The 15,450-nt window shown below is 47.4% G+C and overlaps 1 protein-coding gene across 1 annotated transcript in view; it reads left to right on the forward strand.

The window, feature by feature from the left end:
* The first annotated feature begins 2,282 nt into the window (after positions 1 to 2,282).
* Positions 2,283 to 15,450, forward strand: part of LOC135570218 (probable JmjC domain-containing histone demethylation protein 2C) — a 35,004-nt gene continuing 21,836 nt past the window's right edge. Inside the window, exons 1-2 of the mRNA XM_065016332.1 lie at positions 2,283 to 2,396; positions 7,063 to 7,215. Of these exons, the coding sequence (XP_064872404.1) occupies positions 2,351 to 2,396; positions 7,063 to 7,215 (199 nt within the window). The 5' untranslated portion in view covers positions 2,283 to 2,350. The remainder of the gene's footprint in view (positions 2,397 to 7,062; positions 7,216 to 15,450) is intronic.

Genomic DNA, 15,450 nt, shown 5'->3' on the forward strand with positions numbered 1-15,450 from the left:
CCTGTTGGCCAGGTAGCCAGTGGAGATCAGGAGTGGAGCCTGTTGGCCAGGCAGCCAGTGGAGACTAGAGTGTAGCCTGTTGGCCAGATAGCCAGTGGAGACTAGAGGAGCCTGTAGCCAGTGGAGACTAGAGTGTAGCCTGTTGGCCAGATAGCCAGTGGAGACTAGAGTGGAGCCTGTTGGCCAGATAGCCAGTGGAGACTAGACTGAGGAGGTAGCCAGTGGAGACTGAGTGGAGCCTGTTGTACAGCCAGTGGAGACTAGAGTGGAGTACATGTTGGCCAGATAGCCAGTGGAGGAGCCTGTTGGCCAGATAAACAGTGGAGCTAGAGTGTAGCCATTGGCCAGTGGAGACTAGAGAGGAGCCTGCCGGCCAGATAGCCAGTGAGACTAGAGGGAGCCTGTTGGGCCAGGCAGCCAGTGGAGACTAGAGTGGAGCCTGTTGGCCAGATAGCCAGTGGAGACTAGAGGGAGCATGTTGGCCAGGTAGCCAGTGAGACTAGAGGGGCCTGCTGGCCAGATAGCCAGTGGAGACTAGAGTGGCGTTTCCGTTGGCCAGATAGCCAGTGGAGACTAGAGTGGGAGCCTGTTGGCCAGATAGCCAGTGGAGACTAGAGTGGAGCCTGTTGACCAGGTAGCCAGTGGAGACTAGACTGTAGCCTGTTGGCCAGATAGCCAGTGGAGACTAGAGAGGAGTCTGTTGGCCAGGGAGCCAGTGGAGGTGCTAGACTGTAGGCCTGTTGGCCAGGGAGCCAGTGGAGACTAGACTGTAGCCTGTTGGCCAGGTAGCCAGTGGAGACTAGATGTAGCCTGCTGGCCAGATAGCCAGTGGAGACTAGATCAGCCTGTTGGCCAGATAGCCAGTGAGACTAGAGTGGAGCATGCTGGCCAGGTAGCCAGTGGAGAGTGGAGCCTGTTGGCCAGATAGCCAGTGGAGACTAGACTGTAGCCTGTTGGCCAGGTAGCCAGTGGAGACTAGACTGTAGCCTGTTGGGCCAGATAGCCAGTGGAGACTAGACTGTAGCCTGTTGGCCAGATAGCCAGTGGAGACTAGACTGTAGCCTGCTGGCCAGATAGCCAGTGGAGACTAGACTGTAGCCTGTTGGCCAGGTAGCCAGTGGAGACTAGAGTGTAGCCTGTTGGCCAGATAGCCAGTGGAGACTAGACTGTAGCCTGTTGGCCAGGTAGCCAGTGGAGACTAGAGTGGAGCCTGTTGGCCAGATAGCCAGTGGAGACTAGAGTGGAGCCTGTTGGCCAGATAGCCAGTGGAGACTAGAGTGGAGCCTGTTGGCCAGATAGCCAGTGGAGACTAGAGTGGAGCATGTTGGCCAGGTAGCCAGTGGAGAGTGGAGCCTGTTGGCCAGATAGCCAGTGGAGACTAGAGTGTAGCCTGTTGGCCAGATAGCCAGTGGAGACTAGAGTGGAGCCTGTTGGCCAGATAGCCAGTGGAGACTAGAGTGGAGCCTGTTTATCAGACAGCAAAGGTGATAGCAACCCCCCGTTAACTAATATGTCAATCCATGTAATCCTCAGTAATCAGGTTGTAGGACAATCCACATTTAATGCTCCTGAGGCTTGTTTTGCTCTAGGGTTAGTGTTGGTTCTGGGGTTGGTGTTGGTTCTGGGGTTGGTGTTGGTTCTAGGTTGTGTTGGTTCTAGGGTTGGTTTTGGTGTTGGTTCCAGGTTTGGTTTTGGTGTTGGTTCTAGGGTTGGTTTTGGTGTTGTTCTAGGGTTGCCTTTGGTGTTGGTTCCAGGGTTGGTTTTGTGTTGGTTCCAGGGATGGTGTTGGTGTTGGTCTAGTGTTGGTTCTAGGGTTGCGTTTGTTCCAGGGTTTGTTTTGGTTCTGGTTCTAGGGTTAGTGATGGTTCTAGGGTTGGTCTTGGTTCCCGGTTCTAGGGCTGGTGTTGGTTCTAGGTTAGGGATGGTTCCATGGTTGGTGTGGGTTCTAGGGTTGGTGTTGGTTCGGTTCTAGGTTGGTGTTGGTTCTAGGGTTAGTGATGGTTCCAGGGTTGGTGTTTGTCTGCCCTAGGGTTGGTGTTTGTCGGTTCTAGGGTTAGTGATGGTTCTAGGGAGCCAGTGGTTCTTTATTCTGTCATTATGGTGTTGCCTTCTGACAGGGATGAGCATATCTAGTGTGTGTCTGCGCCTCATTAACCTGTTCTCTCTCCTCTTCTCTCCAGCCTGTCCTACAGTAAGAATGGGAGGATCCGTGTGGACGAAGCTTCTCCACTCCAGATCAGTTTGATGAGGAGGCTCTGTCCTCTGGCCCTGATGCATATCTGAGGAGAATGAGTTGGACCCAGACTCCTCCAAGTACATCCTCTCATATATAGGAGACCAGTTCTGTCAGATGGTCACCACTGAGAACACTGCTGCTACATGGATCAAAAAAGATGGTATGGAGAGGAGCACAGAGAAGTGTTGTTGTTAATCTGAAAGACAGAGGAGCACAGAGAAGTGTTGTTGTTAATCTGAAAGACAGAGGAGCACAGAGAAGTGTTGTTGTTATCCTGAAAGACAGAGGAGCACAGAGAAGTGTTGTTGTTATCCTGAAAGGCAGAGAAGTGTTGTTGTTATCTGAAAGACAGAGGAGCACAGAGAAGTGTTGTTGTTGTTAGTCTGAAAGACAGAGGAGCACAGAGAAGTGTTGTTGTTAGTCTGAAAGACAGAGGAGCACAGAGAAGTGTTGTTGTTATCCTGAAAGGCAGAGAAGTGCTGTTGTTATCCTGAAAGACAGAGGAGCACAGAGAAGTGTTGTTGTTAGTCTGAAAGGGCAGAGGAGCACAGAGAAGTGTTGTTGTTCATCTGAAAGGCAGAGGAGCACAGAGTGTTAAGTCTGAAAGACAGAGGAGCACAGAGAAGTGTTGTTGTTAGTCTGAAAGACAGAGGAGCACAGAGAAGTGTTGTTGTTAATCTGAAAGACAGAGGAGCACAGAGAAGTGTTGTTGTTATCCTGAAAGACAGAGGAGCACAGAGAAGTGTTGTTGTTAGTCTGAAAGACAGAGGAGCACAGAGAAGTGTTGTTGTTAGTCTGAAAGACAGAGGAGCACAGAGAAGTGTTGTTGTTAGTCTGAAAGACAGAGGAGCACAGAGAAGTGTTGTTGTTATCCTGAAAGACAGAGAAGTGCTGTTTTGAAGACAGAGGAGCACAGAAGTGTTGTTAATCTGAAAGACAGATGAGCACGGAGAAGTGTTGTTGTAGTCTGAAAGACAGAGGAGCACAGAGAAGTGTTGTTGTTAGTCTGAAAGACAGAGGAGCTGAAAGACAGAGGGCACAGAGAAGTGTTGTTGTTAGTCTGAAAGGCAGAGGAGCACAGAGAAGTGTTGTTGTTATCCTGAAAGACAGAGGAGCACAGAGAAGTGTTGTTAATCTGAAAGACAGAGGAGCACGGAGAAGTGTTGTTATTAGCCTGAAAGACAGAGGAGCACAGAGAAGTGTTGTTGTTAGTCTGAAAGACAGAGGAGCACAGAGAAGTGTTGTTGTTATCCTGAAAGACAGAGGAGCACAGAGAAGTGTTGTTGTTGTTAGTCTGAAAGGCAGAGGAGCACAGAGAAGTGTTGTTAATCTGAAAGACAGAGGAGCACAGAGAAGTGTTGTTGTTCATCTGAAAGACAGAGGAGCACAGAGAAGTGTTGTTGTTAGTCTGAAAGACAGAGGAGCACAGAGAAGTGTTGTTGTTAGTCTGAAAGACAGAGGAGCACAGAGAAGTGTTGTTGTTAGTCTGAAAGACAGAGGAGCACAGAGAAGTGTTGTTGTTAGCCTGAAAGACAGAGGAGCACAGAGAAGTGTTGTTAATCTGAAAGACAGAGGAGCACAGAGAAGTGTTGTTGTTCATCTGAAAGACAGAGGAGCACAGAGAAGAAGTGTTGTTGTTATCTGAAAGACAGAGGAGCACAGAGAAGTGTTGTTGTTAGTCTGAAAGGCAGAGGAGCACAGGAGAAGTGTTGTTGTTATCTGAAAGACAGAGGAGCACAGAGAAGTGTTGTTAATCTGAAAGACAGAGGAGCACAGAGAAGTGTTGTTGTTATCTGAAAGACAGAGGAGCACAGAGAAGTGTTGTTGTTAGTCTGAGACAGAGGAGCACAGAGAAGTGTTGTTGTAAATCTGAAAGGCAGAGGAGCACAGAGAAGTGTTGTTAATTAGTCTGAAAGGCAGAGAAGTGTTGTTGTTAGTCTGAAAGACAGAGGAGCACAGAGAAGTGTTGTTGTTAGTCTGAAAGACAGAGGAGCACAGAGAAGTGTTGTTGTTATCCTGAAAGACAGAGGAGCACAGAGAAGTGTTATTAATCTGGAAGACAGAGGAGCACGGAGAAGTGTTGTTATTAGCCTGAAAGACAGAGGAGCACAGAGAAGTGTTGTTAATCTGAAAGACAGAGGAGCACGGAGAAGTGTTGTATTAGCCTGAAAGACAGAGGAGTACAGAGAAGTGTTGTTGTTAGTCTGAAAGACAGAGGAGCACAGAGAAGTGTTGCTGTTAGTCTGAAAGGCAGAGGAGCACAGAGAAGTGTTGTTATCCTGAAAGACAGAGGAGCACAGAGAAGTGCTGTTAATCTGAAAGACAGAGGAGCACGGAGAAGTATTGTTATTAGCCTGAAAGGCAGAGGAGCACAGAGAAGTGTTGTTGTAAATCTGAAAGGCAGAGGAGCACAGAGAAGTGTTGTTGTTAGTCTGAAAGGCAGAGAAGTGTTGTTGTTAGTCTGAAAGACAGAGGAGCACAGAGAAGTGTTGTTAGTCTGAAAGACAGATGAGCACAGATAAGTGTTGTTGTTATCCTGAAAGACAGAGGAGCACAGAGAAGTGTTATTAATCTGAAAAGACAGAGGAGCATTGAGAAGTGTTGTTTATTAGCCCTGAAAGACAGAGGAGCACAGAGAAGTGTTGTTGTTAGTCTGAAAGACAGAGGATAGCACAGAGAAGTGTTGTTGTTATCCTGAAAGACAGAGGCACAGAGAAGTGTTGTTGTTGTTAGTCTGAAAGGCAGAGGGAGCACAGAGAAGTGTTGTTGTTATCTGAAAGGCAGATGAGCACAGAGAAGTGTTGTTGTTCATCTGAAAGACAGAGGAGCACAGAGAAGTGTTGTTGTTAGTCTGAAAGACAGAGGAGCACAGAGAAGTGTTGTTAATCCTGAAAGACAGAGGAGCACAGAGAAGTGTTGTTAGTCTGAAAGACAGAGGAGCACAGAGAAGTGTTGTTGTTAGTCTGAAAGACAGAGGAGCACAGAGAAGTGTTGTTGTTAGTCTGAAAGGCAGAGGAGCACAGAGAAGTGTTGTTGTTATCCTGAAAGACAGAGGAGCACAGAGAAGTGTTGTTAATCTGAAAGACAGAGGAGCACGGAGAAGTGTTGTTGTTATCCTGAAAGACAGAGGAGCACAGAGAAGTGTTATTAATCTGGAAGACAGAGGAGCACGGAGAAGTGTTGTTATTAGCCTGAAAGACAGAGGAGCACAGAGAAGTGTTGTTAATCTGAAAGACAGAGGAGCACGGAGAAGTGTTGTATTAGCCTGAAAGACAGAGGAGCACAGAGAAGTGTTGTTGTTAATCTAAAAGACAGAGGAGCACAGAGAAGTGTTCTTGTTAGTCTGAAAGACAGAGGAGCACAGATAAGTGTTATTAATCTGAAAGACAGAGGAGCACGGAGAAGTGTTGTTATTAGCCTGAAAGACAGGAGCACAGAGAAGTGTTGTTGTTATCCTGAAAGACAGAGGAGCACAGAGAAGTGTTGTTGTTGTTAGTCTGAAAGGCAGAGGAGCACAGAGAAGTGTTGTTATTATCCTGAAAGACAGAGGAGCACAGAGAAGTGTTGTTGTTGTTAGTCTGAAAGGCAGAGGAGCACAGAGAAGTGTTGTTGTTAATCTGAAAGGCAGAGGAGCACAGAGAAGTGTTGTTGTTAGTCTGAAAGACAGAGGAGCACAGAGAAGTGTTGTTGTTAGTCTGAAAGACAGAGGAGCACAGATAAGTGTTATTAATCTGAAAGACAGAGGAGCACGGAGAAGTGTTGTTATTAGCCTGAAAGACAGAGGAGCACAGAGAAGTGTTGTTGTTATCCTGAAAGACAGAGGAGCACAGAGAAGTGTTGTTGTTGTTAGTCTGAAAGGCAGAGGAGCACAGAGAAGTGTTGTTGTTATCCTGAAAGACAGAGGAGCACAGAGAAGTGTTGTTGTTGTTAGTCTGAAAGGCACACAGAGAAGTGTTGTTGTTAATCTGAAAGGCAGAGGAGCACAGAGAAGTGTTGTTGTTAGTCTGAAAGACAGAGGAGCACAGAGAAGTGTTGTTGTTAGTCTGAAAGACAGAGAAGTGTTGTTGTTAATCTGAAAGACAGAGGAGCACAGAGAAGTGTTGTTGTTAGTCTGAAAGACAGAGGAGCACAGAGAAGTGTTGTTGTTATCCTGAAAGACAGAGGAGCACAGAGAAGTGTTGTTGTTAGTCTGAAAGACAGAGGAGCACAGAGAAGTGTTGTTGTTATCCTGAAAGACAGAGGAGCACAGAGAAGTGTTGTTGTTAGTCTGAAAGACAGAGGAGCACAGAGAAGTGTTGTTGTTATCCTGAAAGACAGAGGAGCACAGAGAAGTGTTGTTGTAAATCTGAAAGGCAGAGGAGCACAGAGAAGTGTTGTTGTTAATCTGAAAGGCAGAGGAGCACAGTGAAGTGTTGTTGTTAGTCTGAAAGGCAGAGGAGAACCACTAGCTCTCTGTTAGTCTGAAAGGCAGAGGAGAACCACTAGCTCTCTGTTAGTCTGAAAGGCAGAGGAGAACCACTAGCTCTCTGTTAGTCTGAAAGGCAGAGTAGAACCACTAGCTCTCTGTTAGTCTGTGTTCCTGTAGAAAGCTGGGGTCAAACCTCAAACTAGTATCTGTGTGTTTTAACAGGTCAAACCATCCTGAACTGGAGAACAACTAAATGTTTTATTGTGGGTGTTATTGTACCAATGTTAGAGCCCTCTGAGGCCAGACTAGTCTATAAAGTCTTCTGCATGAAGGAACCAGTCTGCCTGGAAGTGCTCTGCTGTCCTCTGCCTGTCCTGTTGTCTTCATCCTCCCGGTTTGTGTGTGCTTTCCCCTGCAGCCAAGATGGCCTGGAAGAGGGCTGTGAGAGGGGTCCGGGAGATGTGTGACGCGTGTGAAGCCACCTTGTTTAATATTCACTGGGTCTGCCACAAATGTGGCTTCGTGGTTTGTCTGGACTGTTACAAGGCAAAGGAGAGGAAGACCTCCAAAGGTCAGTCAACATTTAGGATGTTAACATTTTAAAACCTCTTCTTTTCCACCATAGACAAGTAGAGGATACAGGTTTCTCTCCCTCTCCCCCTCCCTCCCTCTCCCCCTCCCTCCCTCTCTCCCTCCTCCCCCCTCCCTCTCCTCCCTCTTCCCTCCCTCTTTCCCCTTCCCCCTGCCTCTCCCCCTCCCTCTCTCTCCCTCCCTCTTCCCCTCCCCCTTCCCCCTGCCTCCCCCTCCCTCTCCCTCCCTCTCCTCCCTCTCCCCCTCTCCTCCCTCTCTCCCTCCCCCTCCTCTCTCTCCTTCCTCTCCCCCTCTCCTCCCTCTCTCTCCTCCCTCTCTCTCTCTCCTCCCTCCTCTCCCCTCTCCTCCTCTCTCTCTCTCCCTCTCTCCTCTCCTCTCTCTCTCTCCTCTCTCTCCCTCTCTCCTCTCCTCTCCTCTCTCTCTCTCTCTCTCTCCTCTCCTCTCCTCCTCTCCTCTCCTCTCCTCTCCTCTCTCTCCTCTCTCTCTCTCTCTCTCTCTCTCCCCTCTCTCTCTCTCTCTCTCTCTCCTCACTATCCAAGATGAGGGTCTGGTAGAGACAGACATTGTGTCGTAGTTCTGATGGTTGGTCACAGGGCCCTGGGCAGATGTAAATCACCATGACGACAGACAGACATGGCATATCTGCTGTACCCAGCCTGCCCCCTACTGCCTGCTATAGTAGTGGTAGGGGACTGACTGTGTGCTTCTGTCTCTGTCTCTGTCTCTCTGTGTGTCTGTCTCCAATTCAAAGGGCTTTATTGGCATGGGAAACATATTTTATTACCTCAACAGGTGAAATAAACATGACTCTCTCTGTCTGTCTGTCTGGACGGCAACCCTCCAGCTCCTAGAGTGTGAAACCCCATCCATCACAGCTCCTACAGAGAGTGAAACCCCATCCATCACAGCTCCTACAGAGTGAAACCCCATCCATCACAGCTCCTACAGAGTGAAACCCCATCCATCACAGCTCCTACAGAGAGTGAAACCCCATCCATCACAGCTCCTACAGAGTGAAACCCCATCCATCACAGCTCCTACAGAGTGAAACCCCATCCATCACAGCTCCTACAGAGTGAAACCCCAATCCATCACAGCTCCTACAGAGTGAAACCCCATCCATCACAGCTCCTACAGAGTGTGAAACCCCATCCATCACAGCTCCTACAGAGTGTGAAACCCCATCCATCACAGCTCCTAGAGAGTGAAACCCCATCCATCACAGCTCCTACAGAGTGAAACCCCATCCATCACAGCTCCTACAGAGTGAAACCCCATCCATCACAGCTCCTACAGAGTGAAACCCCATCCATCACAGCTCCTACAGAGTGAAACCCCATCCATCACAGCTCCTACAGAGTGAAACCCCATCCATCACAGCTCCTAGAGAGTGAAACCCCATCCATCACAGCTCCTACAGAGTGAAACCCCATCCATCACAGCTCCTACAGAGTGAAACCCCATCCATCACAGCTCCTACAGAGTGAAACCCCATCCATCACAGCTCCTAGAGAGAGTGAAACCCCATCCATCACAGCTCCTACAGAGTGAAACCCCATCCATCACAGCTCCTAGAGTGAAACCCCATCCATCACAGCTCCTACAGAGTGAAACCCCATCCATCACAGCTCCTAGAGTGTGAAACCCCATCCATCACAGCTCCTACAGAGTGAAACCCCATCCATCACAGCTCCTACAGAGTGAAACCCCATCCATCACAGCTCCTACAGAGTGAATCCCCATCCATCACAGCTCCTACAGAGTGAAACCCCATCCATCACAGCTCCTACAGAGAGTGAAACCCCATCCATCACAGCTCCTACAGAGTGAAACCCCATCCATCACAGCTCCTAGAGAGTGAAACCCCATCCATCACAGCTCCTACAGAGTGAAACCCCATCCATCACAGCTCCTAGAGAGAGTGAAACCCCATCCATCACAGCTCCTACAGAGTGTGAAACCCCATCCATCACAGCTCCTACAGAGTGAATCCCCATCCATCACAGCTCCTAGAGAGAGTGAATCCCCATCCATCACAGCTCCTACAGAGTGAAACCCCATCCATCACAGCTCCTAGAGAGAGTGAAACCCCATCCATCACAGCTCCTACAGAGTGTGAAACCCCATCCATCACAGCTCCTAGAGAGTGTGAAACCCCATCCATCACAGCTCCTACAGAGTGAAACCCCATCCATCACAGCTCTTAGAGAGAGTGAAACCCCATCCATCACAGCTCTTACAGAGTGAAACCCCATCCATCACAGCTCCTACAGAGTGAATCCCCATCCATCACAGCTCCTACAGAGTGAAACCCCATCCATCACAGCTCCTACAGAGTGAAACCCCATCCATCACAGCTCCTACAGAGAGTGAAACCCCATCCATCACAGCTCCTACAGAGTGAAACCCCATCCATCACAGCTCCTACAGAGTGAAACCCCATCCATCACAGCTCCTACAGAGTGAAACCCCATCCATCACAGCTCCTACAGAGTGAAACCCCATCCATCACAGCTCCTACAGAGTGAAACCCCATCCATCACAGCTCCTACAGAGTGAATCCCCATCCATCACAGCTCCTACAGAGTGAAACCCCATCCATCACAGCTCCTACAGAGAGTGAAACCCCATCCATCACAGCTCCTACAGAGTGTGAAACCCCATCCATCACAGCTCCTAGAGAGTGTGAAACCCCATCCATCACAGCTCCTACAGAGTGAAACCCCATCCATCACAGCTCTTAGAGAGAGTGAAACCCCATCCATCACAGCTCCTACAGAGTGAAACCCCATCCATCACAGCTCCTACAGAGTGAATCCCCATCCATCACAGCTCCTACAGAGTGAAACCCCATCCATCACAGCTCCTACAGAGAGTGAAACCCCATCCATCACAGCTCCTACAGAGTGAAACCCCATCCATCACAGCTCCTACAGAGTGAAACCCCATCCATCACAGCTCCTAGAGAGTGAAACCCCATCCATCACAGCTCCTACAGAGTGAAACCCCATCCATCACAGCTCCTACAGAGTGTGAAACCCCATCCATCACAGCTCCTAGAGAGTGTGAAGCCCCATCCATCACAGCTCCTACAGCAGACAGTGTGAAACCCCATCCATCACAGCTCCTAGAGAGTGAAACCCCATCCATCACAGCTCCTAGAGAGTGAAACCCCATCCATCACAGCTCCTACAGAGTGAAACCCCATCCATCACAGCTCCTACAGAGTGTGAAACCCCATCCATCACAGCTCCTAGAGAGTGTGAAGCCCCATCCATCACAGCTCCTACAGCAGACAGTGTGAAACCCCATCCATCACAGCTCCTAGAGAGTGAAACCCCATCCATCACAGCTCCTACAGAGAGTGAAACCCCATCCATCACAGCTCCTACAGAGAGTGAAACCCCATCCATCACAGCTCCTACAGAGTGTGAAACCCCATCCATCACAGCTCCTACAGAGTGAAACCCCATCCATCACAGCTCCTAGAGTGTGAAACCCCATCCATCACAGATCCTACAGAGAGTGAAACCCCATCCATCACAGCTCCTACAGAGTGTGAAACCCCATCCATCACAGATCCTACAGAGAGTGAAACCCCATCAATCACAGCTCCTAGAGTTTATGAAACCCCATCCATCACAGCTCCTAGAGAGAGTGAAACCCCATCCATCACAGCTCCTAGAGAGTGAATCCCCATCCATCACAGCTCCTAGAGAGAGTGAAACCCCATCCATCACAGCTCCTAGAGAGAGTTAAACCCCATCCATCACAGCTCCTAGAGAGAGTGAAACCCCATCCATCACAGCTCCTACAGAGTGTGAAGCCCCATCCATCACAGCTCCTACAGAGTGAAACCCCATCCATCACAGCTCCTACAGAGTGAAGCCCCATCCATCACAGCTCCTACAGCAGACAGTGTGTTATTAGCATTAACAGTGTAGTTCTAGTTGAGAAACAGCAGAAGGTTCATCCTAATTCTCCAGTTGAACCTGTAAACTCCTGAGAGAGGGGTGGAACATCAACACGGTCTGTTCCCCATGTTGAGAAACAGCAGCAGAGGGTTCATCCTAATTCTCCAGTTGAACCTGTAAACTCCTGAGAGAGGGGTGGAACATCAACACGGTCTGTTCCCCATGTTGAGAAACAGCAGCAGAGGGTTCATCCTACCCTCCAGTTGAACCTGTAAACTCCTGAGAGAGGGGTGGAACATCAACACGGTCTGTTCCCCATGTTGAGAAACAGCAGCAGAGGGTTCATCCTAATTCTCCAGTTGAACCTGTAAACTCCTGAGAGAGGGGTGGAACATCAACACGGTCTGTTCCCCATGTAGTGGCTGAGGCCCAAATGGGACCCTATTCCCTTCATAGTGGACCACTCCAACACCCACAGAGCCCCTGGTCAAAGCAGTGCACTATAAAGGGACTAGAGTAGCGTTTGGGAAGCAGCCAGACGGGGTTTCCATGGAGACCTGACGGGGTTTGTTGGTTTGAGGGTAGTAATGTGTGTTTTGTTGTTTCTCAGACAAAGAGCTGTACGCCTGGCTGAAGTGTGTCAAGGACAGCAGCACGGTCACAAGTACTTGATGCCAACACAGATTATCCCAGGAACTGGTAGGAACCAATGATTTCTGTTCCTCTCTCTCCGTCTGGGCCTCAGCCTGGGCTGGAATAGCTTTCATTATTCAGTTAGGAAAGTACAACACAAAACAGGACTCCATTACAACAGAGTTAAACTACAAGACAGGACAGGACTCCATTACAACACAGAGTTAAAGTACAACACAGGACTCCATTACAACAGAGTTAAAGTACAAGACAGGACTCCATTACAACACAGAGTTAAACTACAAGACAGGACAGAACTCCATTACAACACAGAGTTAAAGTACAACACAAGACTCCATTACAACACAGAGTTAAAGTACAAGACAGGACTCCATTACAACACGGTGTTAAAGTACAAGACAGGACAGAACTCCATTACAACACAGAGTTAAAGTACAACACAAGACTCCATTACAACAGAGTTAAAGTACAAGACAGGACTCCATTACAACAGAGTTAAAGTACAAGACAGGACTCCATTACAACACAGAGTTAAACTACAAGACAGGACAGAACTCCATTACAACACAGAGTTAAAGTACAACACAAGACTCCATTACAACAGAGTTAAAGTACAAGACAGGACTCCATTACAACACGGTGTTAAAGTACAAGACAGGACTCCATTACAACACAGAGTTAAACTACAGGACAGGACTCCATTACAACACAGGACAGGACTCCATTACAACACAGAGTTAAAGTACAACTCAAGACTCCATTACAACACAGAGTTAAAGTACAAGACAGAACTCCATTACAACATGAGTTAAACTAAAGACAGGACAGGACTCCATTACAACACAGAGTTAAAGTACAACACAGGACTCCATTACAACACAGAGTTAAAGTACAAGACAGAACTCCATTACAACACAGAGTTAAACTACAACACAGGACTCCATTACAACAGAGTTAAACTACAAGACAGGACTCCATTACAACACAGAGTTAAAGTACAACTCAAGACAGGGACTCCATTACAACACGGTGTTAAAGTACAACACAGGACTCCATTACAACACAGAGTTAAACTACAAGACAGGACTACATTACAACACAGAGTTAAAGTACAACTCAAGACAGGACTCCATTACAACACAGAGTTAAAGTACAACACAGGACTCCATTACAACACAGAGTTAAAGTACAACACAAGACTGGACTCCATTACATTGTTCTCCTCTGACAGTAACACCGTGTAGGTCTAACATGCTGACAGAAGTGTGTACTAATGACCAGTGGTCTGTTGTGCAGTTCTGACAGAGGTGGTGAGCGCCATGCATCTTTTCATGGAGAAGTACAGCATCAGGTCTCCTGTGTCTGTACTGGGAAACACAACCCTCTACTCAGCAAGCTGCCTGCTACCAACGGAGTCTCTCAGGTATGGAGATACACTGCCTCTGCTCTGTTTCTTCTGCTTCCCAAGTGGCACCCTATTCCCTACATAGTGCACTACTTTAGACCAGAGCTCTATGGAACCCTATTCCCTACATAGTGCACTACTTTAGACCAGAGCTCTATGGAACCCTATTCCCTATATAGTGCACTACTTTAGACCAGGAGACCAGGGCCCTATGGAACCCTATTCCCTATATAGTGCACTACTTTAGACCATGAGACCAGGGCCCTATGGAACCCTATTCCCTATATAGTGCACTACTTTAGACCAGAGCCCTATGGCACCCTATTCCCAACGTAGTGCACTACTTTAGACCAGGAGACCAGGGCCCTATAGAACCCTATTCCCAATATAGTGCACTACTTTTGACCAGAGCCCTATGGAACCCTATTCCCTATATAGTATGCTTTTACACCTGCATTGTTTGCTGTTTGGGGTTTTAGGCTGGGTTTCTGTACAGCACTTTGAGATATCAGCTGATGTACGAAGGGCTATATAAATAAATTTGATTTGATTTGATTTAGTGCACTACTAGACCTCTGTTAGCTCAGTAATGTAGACTAGTTAGAGCTCTGTTAGCTCAGTAATGTAGACTAGTTAGAGCTCTGTCTGTTAGCTCAGTAATGTAGACTAGTTAGACCTCTGTTAGCTCAGTAATGTAGACTAGTTAGACCTCTGTTAGCCCAGAAATGTAGACTAGTTAGAGCTCTGTCTGTTAGCTCAGTAATGTAGACTAGTTAGAGCTCTGTCTGTTAGCTCAGTAATGTAGACTAGTTAGACCTCTGTTAGCTCAGTAATGTAGACTAGTTAGAGCTCTGTCTGTTAGCTCAGTAATGTAGACTAGTTAGAGCTCTGTCTGTTAGCTCAGTAATATAGACTAGTTAGAGCTCTGTCTGTTAGCTCAGTAATATAGACTAGTTAGAGCTCTGTCTGTTAGCTCAGTAATATAGACTAGTTAGAGCTCTGTCTGTTAGCTCAGTAATATAGACTAGTTAGACCTCTGTTAGCTCAGTAATGTAGACTAGTTAGACCTCTGTTTGTTAGCTCAGTAATGTAGACTAGTTAGAGCTCTGTCTGTTAGCTCAGTAATGTAGACTAGTTAGACCTCTGTTAGCTCAGTAATGTAGACTAGTTAGAGCTCTGTCTGTTAGCTCAGTAATATAGACTAGTTAGAGCTCTGTCTGTTAGCTCAGTAATATAGACTAGTTAGAGCTCTGTCTGTTAGCTCAGTAATATAGACTAGTTAGAGCTCTGTCTGTTAGCTCAGTAATATAGACTAGTTAGAGCTCTGTCTGTTAGCTCAGTAATATAGACTAGTTAGAGTTCTGTCTGTTAGCTCAGTAATATAGACTAGTTAGACCTCTGTTAGCTCAGTAATGTAGACTAGTTAGAGCTCTGTCTGTTAGCTCAGTAATGTAGACTAGTTAGACCTCTGTCTGTTAGCTCAGTAATGTAGACTAGTTAGACCTCTGTCTGTTAGAGCTCTAACTAGTCTATATTACTGAGCTAACAGACAGAAACTAAAGCCGCATTACTGAGCTACAGACAGAGCCCCAACTCAAAGTTCATATTACTGAGCTATCTGTTAGCTCAGTAATGTAGACTAGTTAGAGCTCTGTCTGTTAGCTCAGTAATATAGACTAGTTAGAGCTCTGTCTGTTAGCTCAGTAATGTAGACTAGTTAGAGCTCGGTGTAGTCTGTTGAACAGTGTGTCTGTGATGTGTTGTTGTTGACCTGTGTAGTCTGTGATGTGTTGTTGTTGACCTGTGTAGTCTGCGACGTGTTGTTGTTGACCTGTGTAGTCTGCGACGTGTTGTTGTTGACCTGTTGTTGACGTTGTTGTTGACCTGTGTAGTCTGTGTTGACCTGTTGTTGTTGCTGACCTGTGTAGTCTGTGACGTGGTTGTTGTTGACCTGTGTAGTCTGTGACGGTTGTTGTTGACCTGTGTAGTCTGTGATGTGTTGTTGTTGACCTGTGTAGTCTGTGACGTGTTGTTGTTGACCTGTGTAGTCTGCGACGTGTTGTTGTTGACCTGTGTAGTCTGTGACGTGTTGTTGTTGACCTGTGTAGTCTGTGACGTGTTGTTGTTGACCTGTGTAGTCTGTGACGTGTTGTTGTTGACCTGTGTAGTCTGTGACGTGTTGTTGTTGACCTGTGTAGTCTGTGACGTGTTGTTGTTGACCCTGTGTAGTCTGTGACGTGTT

This window comes from Oncorhynchus nerka, unplaced genomic scaffold (genome assembly GCF_034236695.1).
Source record: "Oncorhynchus nerka isolate Pitt River unplaced genomic scaffold, Oner_Uvic_2.0 unplaced_scaffold_1020, whole genome shotgun sequence".
Classification (NCBI taxonomy): domain Eukaryota; kingdom Metazoa; phylum Chordata; class Actinopteri; order Salmoniformes; family Salmonidae; genus Oncorhynchus; species Oncorhynchus nerka.